Consider the following 16,656-nt stretch of genomic DNA (forward strand, 5'->3'; position numbering starts at 1 on the left):
CAAGAATAAGCAACAGAGCTATTCTCCTGAGAGTTGTATTTACAGGGCTATATGGTACAACTTTCTGGATGCTCCGTACATTCCATGAAAATGAAGGTGTATGGTGTGTGGGAATTTAGTAGTAATGATACCACATCGAGCATCTCATTATGTATTAGTGCTACTGTAGTGATAAAACATATATTTTATGTCTACGGAGCAAAATAAACACAATATTTCCAACCGTTGGATTCCTGGATGAGAGACATAGGTGGCAGTTTTTACCCGTATCAGATGTCTTGATGCATTCTCAATCATCCAGGAAAGTAAATCTCCAAAAGTTGAATCTGTTCATCTGGACGTAGCGTTTTGTGGGAGAAACGTTTCGTCACTCATCCAAGTGACTTCTTCAGTCTCAGCTGACTGCAGGTTTCCCCAAACCTTATAAACAGTACATTTGCATAATGACTGAAACCAGCCCACACCTCATCAGGCCAGGACTCTGCAGTTTATTTACACCTACAGGCCAGTGGACACTCTTTCAACGATGAGGATGTACACATCCTGGACAGGGAAGAACGCTGGTTTGAGCGCGGAGTCAAGGAGGCCATTTACGTGAAAAGGGAAAGACCATCTCTGAATCGAGGAGGGGGCCTAAGGGTACATCTGTCACCATCTTACAATGCTGTGATTGCAGCCATTCCCCAACTCTCTGTGAATGGGACTCATGGCCATTGATCAGTGTTCTTTGATCAGTGGGTTTTGGTCAGTGATTGTTGATCAATGGTCATGGGAATTTGCATAATTATGATTAAGGAACTGACCTCACAGCCCATTGTTCCTTCAGTGGGCTGGTTTCAGTCATTATGCAAATGTACTGTTTATAAGGTTTGGGGAAACCTGCAGTCAGCTGAGACTGAAGAAGTCACTTGGATGAGTGACGAAACGTTTCTCCCACAAAACGCTACGTCCAGATGAACAGATTCAACTTTTGGAGATACCCATATCAGAGCTTTTTTAATGATATAAAGAGAACTGAAAGATCTGCTCAGCTTCTGTTTACAACACACAAGCTAGATGCAGTTGTTTGTGTGTGACATTGTTCAACAAGCCTTTTCTGCAGGCCATTATGAGCTATTTTAAAGCAAGGCCACAGTGAGTGAGTCATAAGGGGATGACTGACCCTGTAGGTGTTGATGGCTTGACAACGAGGATCACATCCCAGAATGCCGTGGTTTCAGATGTTACGCGTCCTCTGTAACTATTTCAGCCCCATCTGACACAGAGGACATGTGATTACAAGGCTCTGCAATAAGCCTGCAATCTGTCGTGGAAAGTACAAGAGCTAGGGATGAATAATTGATGGAGGTTCACTGTTTAAAGGACTGGGTGAGTGACGGACTGACAGTCGTGCTTAACAGAGAAAGAAAAGGAGACAAACAGATTGTCCATTACGTTCATGCAGTCTTTGTTAACTTCTATATTCTTGACTTGAGTTTTCTTAATACCCTCACCTCACCTGTCGTCTCCTTTCCCATCTCTTTTTCTCTCTTCCCTCTTTTCCATTTCTCTCTTGCTTTTTCTCATTTATTTATTTATTTATTTAGTTTGTGCTGCTGTTCCCCCTTCCAGGTGATATAAGGTATGGCGACAGCTATTGAAACCTGAGGGATTAAGTAAAGCTATTTTAGTACCTTCGGCTAACTCCACAGTAGCTATATCACACAAATGCACAAACATGCCACAGACAACCAGGTGATAGAAGGTAGAGAGACAAAGCTATTAAACTTGCAGGGGGGTCGTGTGGCTGCCTGCACACATGCACACACATAGCCTGTTGTCTATGGCAGAGAAAAAAAGGTAGAGCCGAACACAGGCTCATATACACCACCCACACACGTGCAGAGAGAGCATAGTGTGACACAACTACTGTCATGCTGCTCTCACACTGAGGAAGCCAGAGCACCAAAAGTCGACACCCAGACAAGATTTGCTGGAACACATCTTCCCTGTAAATCCATGCCATCGCTGTATTGTTCCACAAGTCAAAGCTCATTTCTTTTGTGGCTATATGTGGGCTTTAGGATGATGCACTATGGAAACAAATGTCCTTTACATCAGACATCCATAATAGAATTGGATGCATACCACAGCCCCAGCGCTCCTGCTCTTGCATTTGTAGAAATTTACTGCTGCATGCTTCTTCTGCAAAAAAGACCTTACCTAACCCCAGATGGTCTTTTTCTACACTAGAACTATTGTAACTTTTTATTTGCACATCTAGTCCAAAACAATGGCATTATTTGCAAGGCACACCATTGCCAAATGAAGTACATGTTTGTACTTGACAGCTTGTTATGACGAGGGTCTTTAAGACAGATCTAGGAACCTTAAAAATGTAACTAAAGCTTTATTAGTTGTATAACACTGCTACTCTTCTATTGACCACTTGAGGCTGTCACCAAAAGTGAGGCAGTCTCTGTAAACTCCAATGTTAGAATGCCCAACGTGCATCTTCACAGACTTTTACTAAGAAGCTTTTGGTCTTTGTGGATGGATCTGCCCTCATAATTGTACAGAGGGTTAATTTACATAATAATTACTAATAAATGTATATTTTTTAAAATAAATCATTGATTAGAACAAGGCGAAGGTTTTAACGTGAGGAATGTGACTCCTTTGAGTGGCAGATACACTGACGTGGCATGTGTTCACTGGTAGACCTCACTTTCCCATATTCCAGTAACTGCTGTGTTAGTCTTTTGGAACATTTTAATGGAATTATTTGACAAATAATATAACCTACTGTGGGACAGCGACCATCCAAGTTCTTTTATTTTATTAGTCAGAGCTATGCTATGTATGTTGAGCATGTAGGGGAGAGTGAGGTAAGATGAGCCACTTTTTACTCATGTTGTCCTGGATGTGAGAAAAAAATGACACAGAAATAGAATGATAACATATTCCTTTATTTCAGGATGTCTCCTTTCAAATGTAATGATCAGAATCTATGTCTGATGACGCTGCCCAAAATAATGACCTATTAAAAAAAAATGCTCCTTTGGCTCAACTTGCCCCAGATTAGGGGTAAATTGAACCTAGTCAGTGGGTAAACTGAGCCATCTTGGGGCAAACTGACCATGTAGTTTTTAAAATGTAAAACTGATCATATTGTGAAAACAAACCATTTTAACAGTTGTAAACCTGTGAGAACAAACCTGGAAACTGGTGGTTTCTAAACAAACCACCAGTTCAAAACCATTTATTCAAAAGAACTATTCAATATTCCAATGATCAAGGTTGCAGGGGAATATGAACTGTTGCTCCCTCCTTGCAGTTCCTCCAGCCTGTTGAGGTTGAGGTAGCTTCTTCAGCACATCCTTGCGTGGGAAAGATGCCTCATCATTTTCCTTGAACACAAACGTGGGTTTCTTACTGCTAGTGATCCCTCGGATTCTTCTGAGAAATCTGGCACTCACTTCGTTGTCTGCAAAGCTGTCAACCAGGCCAATGTAATGGTGGCTCCTGGATTTGGATGCAAATCTTACGATGACAAAGTCACCAACTACCAGGTCTGAGACATCTGGTTCACTTCTTTCATCGCTGGAACTCTCATACTCAGAAGTGTCTTCAAATGGGATGGGAACATCACTCTCCTCAGAGCTGCTTTCCACTGCAATTTTTGTCTGGGTTTGTTTCCTCTTCCACATTCCTTGCTTTTTGTGGATTATTTCTTTTTTGCCTTTCAGTTTATTTGTCCTTTCTTCATGGTGTCTCTCAATTGCCTGCTTTTCAGGTGTATCAGTCAGGATTCGTGTCTTCACACGCTTTCGATTTGTTTGTTTCCTGGGCTGCTGACTTTTGAGTAAGGGTAGAATATCAGTGGGAGACACATATCGAGCATGGTTGGGGTCACTTCGTGAACCACATGCATGTACAGGGTCTGGTGAAGGTAGCTCAGCAGAAAGAGAGGCTGAAACCACAGGTGCAACACCTTCAGCGGCAGGCTGCTGCTCCAGGTTGGGCCTGTCTGACACCATGGATGGCTCAAACTCTGCATCAGAGAAGATATCTCTGTTGTAAGGGAAAATCCCAGTGGCTCTAAATCCCGAGGAGATATTTCGTGGTGTCATTGCTGACATGAAAGCATCATTCACACAACCAGCAATTTGGTATATGCTGGCAGTTTTGCCTGGGTTGGACCTCATCCAGCCATCAAGAGCTCTGTTGTAATAGGTTTTAAATGGACCATACACACACTTATCCAGAGGCTGAAGGCGATGGGAAGTGTGGGGTGGAATTGTGAGCATTACAATACCACTTGTTTTTGCTATGTCCAAAGCCTTCAGTGAAATGTGGGCTTCATGGTTATCCATGATTAGCAGCAGTGGCAGGTCAGGGGAGCACTTGGTCTGCTGAACCAGATGTTCAAGGAACACAACAAAGACATCTTCACTGATCCAGCCTGATCTTGTAGTGGTACCAATTGATCCCGGAGGTGCTCCTGCAATGAAGTGGTCTTTGTATCTAACCCTTGGGAAGATAAACATCGGAGGGACTGCGTTACCAGTCGCATTGACAGCACAGACTACAGTCACCAGTTCGACTCTTTCAGCAGATGTGATGGAGCCCACTTGTTTTTTTCCTTTTTCTGCCACTACCTGCTTTGGTGTCTGTACTGTTGTTACACCTGTTTCGTCAACATTAAAAATCATGTTTGGGGGGAATTTATACCTGTCAAACAAAAAAAGAGCAATGATGATTAGTTAAATTTTTAAGTAATGCAAAAAATGTTAGCTGAGAGTACGCATATTTATTCACTTAACTGTTGTTTGTAGTTGTCATAAATAGTTATTAATGTTTTCAATTAGATAACTTCTGTTACCTGTCGATCACTTTAGCCAGATTGTCAAAGAACTCCCCAACTGTAGTCTTATTGAAGGCTGTAGCTCTTCCCAAAGATGTTGCCTCAGGCATACGGCAAGAGAGATGGTGGCGTGCCAAGAAATTCTTGAACCATTCTTTACCTAAAAAATGTAATGGTAAAGTAGTAAACTACACAAAATACATTAGTCTGTGCCAACCTACTGAAATGTTGTTTCTTGCACTTCCTACCGGCTAAACCTTTCTCTGTCCAGTTGCTGGGAGTAGGAATGTTGTTTCTGCCTGCCAATTCTAATGCCAGTTCACGGCATTTCTTTGGGGAAATGCCATGGAACTGCTCTGCAAGCTTCTTGATATGCTCTGCTAGCTCCTTCTCCACCTCCTCAGAGAAGACTCTCTTTGCTGAAGCTGTTCCACTATAGCCAACCGATTTGACCTCCTGTGTGTCCCTCTTTTTAATATATCTCCTGACTGTTGACCTGTCAATTTGTCTTTCTTTAGCCACTGATCTTATGGACTTTCCTCCCTTGACTTCACTCGCTGCCCTTTCAATCTCCTCCAGGGGTGTTGAGCCCCAGCTGGTCTTCCGTCTGTAGGTCCTTGGCATGATATCTTTTCTATAATAGTTAACATATGACAAATACAACAAAAGGGTTCAGTATACTGAACTAAAATACTATTTAATAAGTCAGAGCCTTAAATAAATTTCAGTGCCTTATGGTGGGGTAGGTTGAACCATTGGATCAATTTACCCCATAGGCTTTGGCTCACTTTGCCCCATAGCCACCATTTTGAAAAAAACGGGCTAGTTTAGCAATTTAGGCTAATCTTTAGAAAACTTCTTCAGATTATATTATATTTTAGAAACCCACCAACATGTATAATATATCATTTTAGACACAGATACATTTGTTTTAATATTACAGTCAATTTACCTGATATGCAGAAATTTTACTTTGACAAGCAGAAAACATTTTTTTGTGTAATACAGACTTACCCCTTCTCCAATGTGCTCCTCTTTAATATAGCAGGATGGAAATGATGAGTGCTTCCTGGATTTATGGTCACATGACAAAACATGAACACAGTTACCTAGATACAAGGGGTGGTTCAACTTACCCACTGGCTCATCTTACCTCACTCTCCCCTACAGTCTATAGATACAGCTTGTTAACCAAACTCACTAGTGTTAGCTGATAATTTAGCATTAACACACAAAAGGAGTACATTAATGACTGGGTGGTGTCACACGCTCTACTGATCTTTACTGTAATGGCTAAACACAGATGAACTGGTTTAATCGAGGGGAGATCAGAGGGTACAAACAGTGGAGCAGTCCAAACATCTGATCCTCACGATCCACGCACACTCTCACTGTTTGAGGGAAGACTCTCTCTCTCTCATCACACTCGAAGGAAACGACAAAGGGGACAACAACCTGCACACAAGGAAGACAAACAGTCACTGAGGGGAGCCGCAAGGAAACACATGAGAAGTCAACTAGAGAGCGAGCCAGGGTTGTAGGTCAAGGTTCCAGCGATGAATGGCTGTCCATCTGTGCCTTAAGAATGGCTGTGACTTTTCAGCAGACCCATGACATAAACACAGTGCTTTAAATTTACCCCCTTCATTTTGTTTGCTTATTTATCAAACATGTTTCAATATTGATGTATGGACACTGTCCTTTAGGATTTTCTACTAAAGAGCTGAATTTGTGGTTCATAGCAAGTCATCCATTCCTGAAGCAGCAAAGCAGCCCAGGACCATCACACTACCACCACCATGCTTCTTCCTTTCATGCTCTTCTTAGTTTTATACCAAATGTACCAGGGTACAACCATCCAAAGCAAGTTTTCTCTCATCACTTCACAGAATGTTCTCCCAAAAGTTTCGTGGATCATCATGATGTTTTTTTGCCAAATGAGTAGCTGTCATGAGATTTCCAGCCAACTGATGATTCATTAGCCTGGAATAAATGACTATAACCAGCGTAAACTGCATCATATAAACAACACTTAACTGTTTGGGTCTTACTGGTAAATGTCTGCTGGTGAATAATATAAAGCATCCACTTTATGTCTGGATTCACCTTCTTTACACACCTATGTATGCTCTGCCATTGCCACTCTGTCGTGTGTGACTGCAGCACATCCACACTTTTCAAACGTTCTCTCGTATGAAAAATGGATTTTGACAGCTGTTAGTATCTAGCAAAGCAAAATATGTTTATGGATTCTACATTGTTTCAATAGTTTGAGCCAAAGGCAGGGAGAATGAGTTTTTCGAGCACTTGAAAAATGGCAAAAAATCCTATTTTGCATGGTTGGATCTTAACAAGGTTCCAAGTTGAGCTTCAACATGCAACAAGAAGAAATGGGAGTGAGACAAAACATTTTATTGAGCATGCAGTTTATTGGAAACAATCAGATCAGGGGAACATGCAGGATGTACTGTAGAGTTGTCCTGTTGATAAACCCAGTTGTTACCGCACAGACGAGGGCCCTCAATCATGAGCGATGCTCTCTCCAACATCTGGACACAGCCAGCAGCAGTTTGACGCCCCTGCACCTCCTGAAGCTCCATTGTTCCAGGAAAAAACACCCCAGACCATTATGGCGTCTTCTCCACTGTGGCGTGTAGAAAACATCTCAGGTGGGATCTGCTTGTCATGCCAGTAACGTTGGAAACTATCAGGACCATCAAGGTTCTCATGATCATTTATTACCATTCGTCATTTGTTCTCATCAGAAAAGAAAACTTTCTTCCATCTTTCAGTGTCCCATGATTGGTCCAAACGGTCAGTTCTGTGGCGTTCAAGGAGACGAGGGCTTTGAAGACGTTTGTTTTTGAAGCCTTTCAGTCTCAGATGCCGTCTGATGGTTATGAAGCTGTAGTCAGCACCAGTAACGGCCTTAATTTGGGTCGAGGATCGTCCAGTGTCTTGATGGACAACCAATTGGATCCTCCGGCTCAGTGCAGGTGAATTTTTTTTACTTTTTTTGTTCCATAACCTTCAGGATCATTTATTCCAAATGACTGTCTTACTGCGTCCCACCTCAGCAGTGATGGTGTTGTTTTCAATCAATTGTTTCACTCTCATTTCTTCTTGTTACATGTTGAAGCTCATCTTTGAACCTTGTTAAGATCCAACCATGCAAAATGGGATTTTTTGCCATTTTTCAAGTGGTCTTAAACTTTTGATCAGGACTGTACTGTAAAATGACAGTAAATATAAAATCTAATTTCTGTGTTGAGTCTTTAATAAAGAAGCAATTTGATGCTAGTAATTGTAATTTTCTGTTTGAGATTTGTTTGCGTAGCTCTTTCATACACCTAATATAGCAATCTATCCAGCAATCTTTCCATAACAACTATCTTGTTGCTTTATTCAGCAAGGGGACAGCGAACTAATTATTCTTATAGGTGGTGACATTAGCCATCCTAGCATGAAAACAATCAACAGTGAGACATTTGAAGTTGTTTTCCACTAAATAATTTGGGTATAAACATCAGAAATAACCTTATTTCTTTTTCATCAACATTAAATCAAACAGCTGATTCTTTTCAGCGAGGCAACACTGTCTGATTACGTTGGGATTTTTCTTTTTTGCTTTATTTATTTATTCTTTTTTGGGGTTATTTATCCAAAGATTGATGAGCTTTTTCTGTCTGTGAGAATCAGCCAGTGCCATCGTTATTATTTGCACTGGAAGTGATTCCAGGCATCACTTCCAGACTAGGTCAAGCATCTCTATCAGTCATCTCAACTACCTAATTCTACTATGTGCTACTTTCACCCTTCAGCTCTTTGCTTGTTCTTCTGAGGGATCATTTTTATTTGCTTTCATTAGAAGCAGCATCAGGCAGGGTGGTCCAGTGGAGCAGGCTGATTGTGTGTGTGGGAGCATATAAGAGCATGCTTCTTTTCTCCACTCTGCCTCTTCCTTCGCTTCCTTTCTTTATTCATGCTTCTTCTCACTCCCCCACCTCTCGAGCTCTTTATAGCCATATAGTGAAATGATTTCTCTATCACACACACCTCCCAGATTTCCCCTTCTTCTCTGTTGTTCCATAAGCTTTATAGCTTCCCGAGCAGATTAAGAGTGCCGCATATGATGAACTAAAATATTACCACAGATGTGGTGAACAATGTGTGTCAAATTCTAGGGTAAATTAGACCATAAAGAGGTAAAGAGGCTCTTATTGGCTTATTGATCTTATTTGTTGGATGTGAAAGGTGTAAAGACCCAAGTTACTTTGAAAAGGCTCAAATTGTTAGGACCGGCTACAGCCACAGCCCCTTCTTAAGTACATAGCCTCCTGATGGATAATGGTTTGCAGCGACAGGAGCGAGTGAGCCTGGGAAGGAAACTCCTATTCACCTATTCCACCAATCGCAAAGGCGCCCTATTGGATTGAGATCTCGACTGTGAAAGCTATTTCAACACTGTCATGTTCAACAAACCAGTTTTAGATGATATGAGGTTTTTTGATCTGGTTCATTATCCTGCTTGAAACAGCCATGAGGACATGGGTACACTGTGGTCATAAGAGGATGGACTTGGTCAGGTAGGCTGTGATGAATAAACCTGTGCAGGTGTTACTAAGGGGCCCAAAGTGTGCCAAGAAAATACCCCTTACAGCATTAAACCACCAGCAGCCTGAACCACTGATACCAAGCACCATACCGTCTGAATAACTTAGAGCAGGCAACATTTTTCCAATCTTTGTCCAAATTTTTTGAGCCTATGCCATCTGTAGCCTCAGTTTCCTATTCTTAGTTGCCAGAAGTGGCAGCCCATGTGGTCTTCTGCCAGTTTCTGCTACCTCAGCTCCAAAGATCAGCATGTTGTGTGTTCAGAGATGCTTATAATGAGTACTTATTGGAGTTTCTTTTGCCTTTCTGTCACCTTCAACCACGTTGGCTATTATCTTTTGACCTGTGACATCAACAAGCCATTTTTGCCCTGAGAATTTCACTCCCAATATCTCATTGGATATCTTTTTCTTTTTTGTACCAATCTTTTTTATCCCTAGAAATGATTGTTCAGAAAAATCCCAGTAGATCGGTAGATTCTGATTTCATTTGGCAACACCTCACCTTTTTCCCTTATTCTAATGCTTGATGATATTGGTCCTGCGGGACCAATATCATCCTGCGCGCCACCTTTTCCATCTGCTGCCCTTAGGGAGAAGGTACAGGTCCATACAGGCCAGAACATCCAGATTGGCCAACAGCCTGTATCCACAGGCTGTGAGGCTTCTGAACTCTTTGCCCCCTCTCTCTGACGGACAATAACCATATCCAACTTCTAAATATTACTTGTCATGTTGTATGTTGTTGCTAAGGACTGTTTTATTGCACTGGAGTCATTTTACACTTATTATTATTTTATTCACGGGTGTATGGAAGCTCCAAATGCAATTTCATTGTTTTTTGACAATGACAATAAATATTTGAATTGAATTGAATTGAAAATTGAATTAGACTATATCAAGCCATCTTGCCCATGTCTGTATGCCTAAATGCATTTTATCCAAAAACACAGGGTTAGTGTTATTACTAACTATCAACAAGGACTAAAATTAAATGTGCCTAAAATTTGTAAGGGTTTCAAATGAACCTTGAGTAAAAGAAAAACATTGTCTGGCCCACTGAGTTTTCTGTATTCTTGGACATCGTGTAAAAAGGTGGGTATAAGTGTAATTTTACCAGGGCAGACAAACAGGTGAGAGAGTGTGATGCTCTGGAGCATTACAGGGCCTGTTGGATCAACTGCAGGCGAGGTCAGGACTGTTTTGGCTGCACACAGAGAAACAGGAGCTTATTAGGCAAATAGCAATCCTTTGGCTCACCAGCTTTTGTGTTTAGCCATACTATCATCAAACACAAAAAGTCACTTATATGTCAGGTGGTGTTTAACTGTGCTTCAGCCTAAAATATGCAGTATCATGAAATGCTCTCCCCATGCGACCAGAAGATAAAACTAATGGTTTAAATTTGTGTTCAGTAAAATATATCTACAGCTGTTCAGGCGTTTGCTACAAAACTGTTTGCCTAGAGATGAACAGCAGTAACCGGACGATCCCTAGACTTTCAAATAAGAAAACACTTCCCATTAGCCACAGCTGTACTTTATGTATATTACCAATTACAAAAACTAAACCTTTATCCAAGCAGGCTTCAAACGTATTGAGCTCACACACAGTTTCAATTGATAGTGGCACTCAATGGGAAATATGGTACCTGAGAATTGTGATATTGTGGTCATTATTTTAGTTGCAGTGTGCGAAATTTTATAATCTCAATGGCTAAAAATCAAGTGATGCCTAATTTTGTTTAGTGCTCTTTCATTAAATGTCATTAATATTAGAAAAACTGACTGAAGTTGGTTGCAAATGTGTAACATCTAATCTTACAGTTCCTAATACAGTAATGAGGGAATGAGTTCAAACATAGGCCTGTTCTCACTTGAGGTTTGATCTCTACAAGCTGGCATTTTACTATATAAACAGCACTTTCATGTTGGTCACTCTGTGGCATCGGTTACACTCTTTTAGTAGCCTAGCAACAATTGCAACTGGCAGCTTCAAAGAAGTAGCTTGTTGCACCCTCCCTTCGTTGCCTTCCTAATGTGCCGGAGACTCTGCAAGATCCTTCCCCTCTAATCTCTGGGTCCACGATGCAATTTTTGTCATTTGTTTCCATTAGGATCAGGAGCAGGTGATGCACTGTTTTCTTCTGATGGCTTGTTTGCTCATAGGTGGCCCAGTACAACAACACAATGATGAAGGACTGGCCCAGAGGAGAATGCAAATGAAAACCACTGACTGACCCTGCTGAATATGCTTAGAAAAAGACACATTATAAATCGGTTTGTACACTTTAAAGTCATGCATTTAAACTGCACTTTTTGGTCCCAGACTTTTCCCCCCTCTTTTACAAATTAAAACATTTATTGCATCATCCCAGCCAGAGTGTCAGAAAACTGCTATTTTGTCTCAGAGGTACAGACAAAGTGTACTCTGGTGTCAGTGCTGGCACTGTTGGATGTTAAGGGCAAACCGTGCACCTAAGCTAAGCATAACGATGCATAAGGAGTGGTGTTATTATAAATCTCAAGACTGCCAAGCATGCAGTGTACCCTGTGGGGCCTTTGTTTTTGCCCTTACTTGTTTTTTCATTTACTTTAGTTTTGATTCACTCAGTTCAATTCATTATTATTTATACAGTACCAAATCGCAACAGCAGCTGCCTCAAGGCACTTTGCACTATAACGTAAAATCTATACAAAAATACATAGAAAACACCAACCATCACATGGCCACTATGAGCGAGCACTTGGCGATGGTGGGAAGGAAAAACTCCCTTTAAAGAGGGAGAAACCTCCATTAGAACCAGGCTGAGGGAGGAGCAGCCATCTGCCGCAACCAGTTGTGGTAAGGATAAATACAGGACAAAAGATGCGTTATCAACAAGAGTCAGAGATGAGTGACTAACAATTAAATATAGACTGATGTATAAATTCATAGAGAGTGAAAAAGACTAAACAAAAAAGCACAATGCATCATGGGAATCCCCTAGCAGCGTGGGCCGACTGCAGAGTAACTAAAGCAGGGTTCAGGGTCACCTATGCTGGTTCCACAGAGGAGGGGCCAAACAGCCGAAGGCTCTGCCTCCCATTCTGCCTTTAAATATTCTAAGAACCACAGGTGAGCTTGTAGTCTCGTAAAATGAAGTGACCTACTGAGGTGATACAGTACTATGAGGTCTTTAAGAGAAGATGGGGCCTGATTACCTCATGTGTGAGGATTGTTCCCTGTTGGCAAGATGGTATTTGTTAGGATTTAGAAAAACATCATGGTTTAGGTCCTTATAGAAAGAACAATTATGAACAAAGATTCAAGGGTTTCATTCAAATTTGACACTATGGTGTCTCAACTACATGTTCAGAGTGAGGCCGGGCTTACCCAATCTACCTCACGCTGAGCTCAGTATTTTTCATAAATATGAGCACAGACTAAATGATACAATTAAAAAGTCAGTTTTCAATACTTGGTTTTTCAAAGAACTGGAAGATTATGAACAATCCAATACTTAAAGTCAGTCTATTCCAATAATTATGCACCCCAAGGGTTTAAATGCCAGAAGTTGTTACTGATTCAAGATTTCTTAAAATTAATGGATCTGTCACGCTAGAATAAAAATATGACAACAATCTCCACGCAGCTTGGATAAATGTGTGGTTGCCCAGTGACTGCAATGATTGTTTTCACCTTTAATACATTTTGGAGCTTCAAGGAAACGACTGAATAATAAAAAAAAGTGTTGCTGCTGTAACAATGCATTGAATTTCAGTTTGTTGATACCACGACCTAATTTGCCCACCAACATCAACACTTCCCGTTCAGATGTACTTGCTCAATAAGGAGAAGGTAAGGAGTAGTATAATCCATTGTCCAGCACTATAAAGTTGACCTCAGTATGTTTTGGGGTAAAACTGGGTGAAACATATGAACTGGTGGAAGGCATGAGATGGGACCTTCAGTAGTGTGGCAGACAAAAACCCTGCTGGAGATCCCGGTGAGTCACCCTTCTAGCCGACTGTGATGTTTGCTGCAGCTCTCCGCAGGAATAGCCCAACAGCAGCATGACGCACAGCAGGCTGTGTCTCTCTCACACACACACACACACACACACACACATGTGCAGTCCCTGTCTTTGGGGATTTTTTTAAAATTATTTTTTACTGAGTGTATCATCTTTTTTTTTGTCCTCTTCGTGTGAGGCGACCTACAGCTGGTTCATCTGGGCGAACATCCTTACGTCAAACAGGCTTTTAGAAACCAGTTAGGAACTAAGTGCACTGTCTCTCAAGCTTTTATCACCAGTGGGGTACACACATGAGTTTATAAGAAAGAGAAAGTGTTGTGGTGGGGGGAGGCAGGGATTGCCACCTGCTTCCTGTATTCCACAGTGATTATAACAATAAGTAAAAGATGGAGATGAATATTTAAGTGTTTTAGCTCATATATTTGGTGAGTCTGTTGCATAGGCGATAACATGTTGAAACAAAAAGCAGTTAAATACAGTAGATATTTTATTTCTGTGTATATTATCCTTTTAACAAAATGGTAAATGGCCTGTATTTATATAGCGCTTTAACAGTCCCTAAGGACCCCAAAGCGCTTTACATATCCAGTCATCCACCCATTCACACACTGGTGATGGCAGCTACATTGTAGCCACAGCCACCCTGGGGCGCACTGACAGAGGCGAGGCTGCCGAACACTGGCGCCACCGGGCCCTCTGACCACCACCAGTAGGCAACGGGTGAAGTGTCTTGCCCAAGGACTCAACGACCGAGACTGTCCAAGCCGAACCGGCAACCTTCCGATTACAAGGCGAACTCCCAACTCTTGAGCCACGATCGCCCCAGATATACTGAGAGGTACTGTGAAAGACAAACCAGTCCATAAGATGATATTATTTAGCAGATCATAGCTCTAGAACAGTCAGAGTGCCCATGCTGCCCATGTCCACTACTGAAAGTGCCAGCAATGGGCACGTGAACATCACAACTGGACCACAAAGCAATGGAAGAAGGTGGCTTGGTCCGATGACTTACATTTTCTTTTACATCATATGGACTGCTTACCTGGAGAACACCTGGCAACAGGATGAACTATTGGAAGAAGTTAAGCAGAAAGCAGTACGATGCTTTGAGAAAGGTTGGGTCCTTCTATTCATGTGGAAGTTACTTTGACACATACCACCTACCTAAGCATTGTTTTGAGGAGTTTAAGGTGTTGCCTTTGCCTTCACATTTCCCAGATCTCAATCCAATCAAGCACAAACAAGTCCGATCCATGCAGGCCCTACCTTGTAACTGGCAGGACTCAAACTGTGTTGGTGCCAGATACCACCGCACACCTTCAGGGACCTCGTGGACTCCATTACTTGACAGGTCAAGCAAAAAGGGGACCAACACAATATTAGGAGGTTATGCTATGCCTGACCAGTGAATGTAAAATCCATTCCAACACAAAAACAACACTAAGGCATCATGTCATCCCAACCCCAGTAAGCACTCATGGTTCTTATGTCTCTATGGATCAGTATTCATGTTCAATGAGCTAGCTAAAGAAGTATGCTAACATTATGGAAATAAAAAAAGCCACTCACCGCTGCATGCAGTTTAAGATTGCAGCTTATTTACTAAAATAAGCTAAAATTAAGCCAAAATAAAAAGCTTTAATAATTATTTTTTAGCAATTTGCATAATGTTGCCCTTATTCCAGGCATCTCATTTCACATGCAAATCTATGTAAATTAGCTTGCAGCCAAATATCTGAAGAACTCCAGAGGGTTGCAATGGATTCACCATCACTGGCACAACATGTTAAAATTAACTAGAGGCATGAAGTTGGCCCTCTGGGCTTTTGCTGTAAATACAGACATGTCTTCAGTCAACCCACATAGGAAAGTGAGTGTTAAATAATGATTTCATACCGCTTTGAATGCAGCATCCTGCAACCAGCTTTGTAATATATATCAACACACTTTTCTTTTGATGTATGTGTATTTAATGGAGCAATATGAGATGCAAATATGCTACCACTGTCATGGTTAAATGTTAAAAAATGAATGTGTAAACATGTTTTGACATTTAGTTTAAACCTTTTCGCACTGTCTTAAGGCTTGAAAAACCTTCCCTTTCACCTCTTTCCCTCCCTGAACCCAAACCTTCTTTTCATGCTTGCGGTGTAGAAATCGATGCAGGATCATAGCTATCTTCTGAATTCACCTGCTCCACAAGCACAGGCAGTACCAAAAATATTGTATATGTGACTAAAGTCCTGTCTAGACAGAAATATTCATCCTGAAATGTTAGCTAAAGTCATTTTCACTTGTATTTAGGTCCTGCGAAAATAAATACCCTTCTTTGTGGGTGTGCAAACCATATATCAGGTGAAACAAAACAAATTGCATAATAAATCTGTTCAGAGCTATGTAATATACACAACCTGACACACAGCACAATCAAAACACAAAATCAAGAGGTTGTGCATTAAAATAAATCTACTCACATGAATAATAATTGAGTGTCAAAGCATTCATTACACGGCAACAGCACACATGCAGTTACAAAGCATTCTCGACGAATTAAAACCAGACCGCAGCCCGCTGCTCTCCTGGAAACTCTACGCATTGTAAATGTTAGTTACCAGCACAGCGCGAGAAGCAGAGATGCCTGCAGGCTCAGCAAAGTGCTAGAAAAGCCGTCCTCTGTCATGGGACGGAGGCTCAACTCCCCAGAGTCTCAGAGGGAAGGGCGAGTGCAAACTGAGGCCCATGCTATGCCCTGATTCACAGGGGACAGGGATCATGTAGTGGCATTAAGTGATTAATGAATTAACACTCCTCCTCTGTGCTTCATGGAAGAAAAAAAAAGTTGTCCAAACCTCCATGGTGAAAATCCATTTGTCCAGATGTATACACTCCATTAAAGCCTTTATTTCTGATTCCATGATGAACAATGGTAAGTGTCTTTGACTCCATCACCACAGCATTGGGCGGTTCAGGGATTATTTTGTTAAAGGGGGGAAGCACAAGGTGGGGGGTGTTACAGGAAATCAGAATATTTAAATTGCATTAAAAATGTACTTCAGTGAAGTGTTTGAGTAAATGTGGAGTACTGTGAAACTACATCCATCCATCCATCCATCCATCTTCATCCGCTTTATCCGCGGCCGGGTCGCGGGGCAGCAGCCTAAGCAGAGAAGCCCAGA

The 16,656-nt window shown here is 41.5% G+C and overlaps 1 protein-coding gene across 2 annotated transcripts; it reads right to left on the reverse strand.

The window, feature by feature from the left end:
• Positions 1-2,927: 2,927 nt before the first annotated feature.
• Positions 2,928-6,005, reverse strand: LOC109195150 (uncharacterized). 2 transcript variants are annotated; one of them, XM_019346741.2, is made up of 4 exons: positions 5,861-6,005; positions 5,095-5,480; positions 4,865-5,006; positions 2,928-4,713 (listed from the first exon to the last, which is right to left on the reverse strand). In XM_019346741.2, exons 1-4 carry the CDS (start codon positions 5,941-5,943, stop codon positions 3,255-3,257), a joined length of 2,070 nt encoding a protein of 689 aa, XP_019202286.1. In that variant the 5' UTR covers positions 5,944-6,005; the 3' UTR covers positions 2,928-3,254. The 2 variants fall into 2 exon arrangements, with proteins under 2 accessions (XP_019202286.1, XP_019202289.1); XM_019346744.2 differs by having other exon boundaries at positions 5,095-6,005.
• Positions 6,006-16,656: the final 10,651 nt, after the last annotated feature.

This window comes from Oreochromis niloticus, linkage group LG2 (assembly GCF_001858045.2).
Source record: "Oreochromis niloticus isolate F11D_XX linkage group LG2, O_niloticus_UMD_NMBU, whole genome shotgun sequence".
NCBI classification, from domain to species: domain Eukaryota; kingdom Metazoa; phylum Chordata; class Actinopteri; order Cichliformes; family Cichlidae; genus Oreochromis; species Oreochromis niloticus.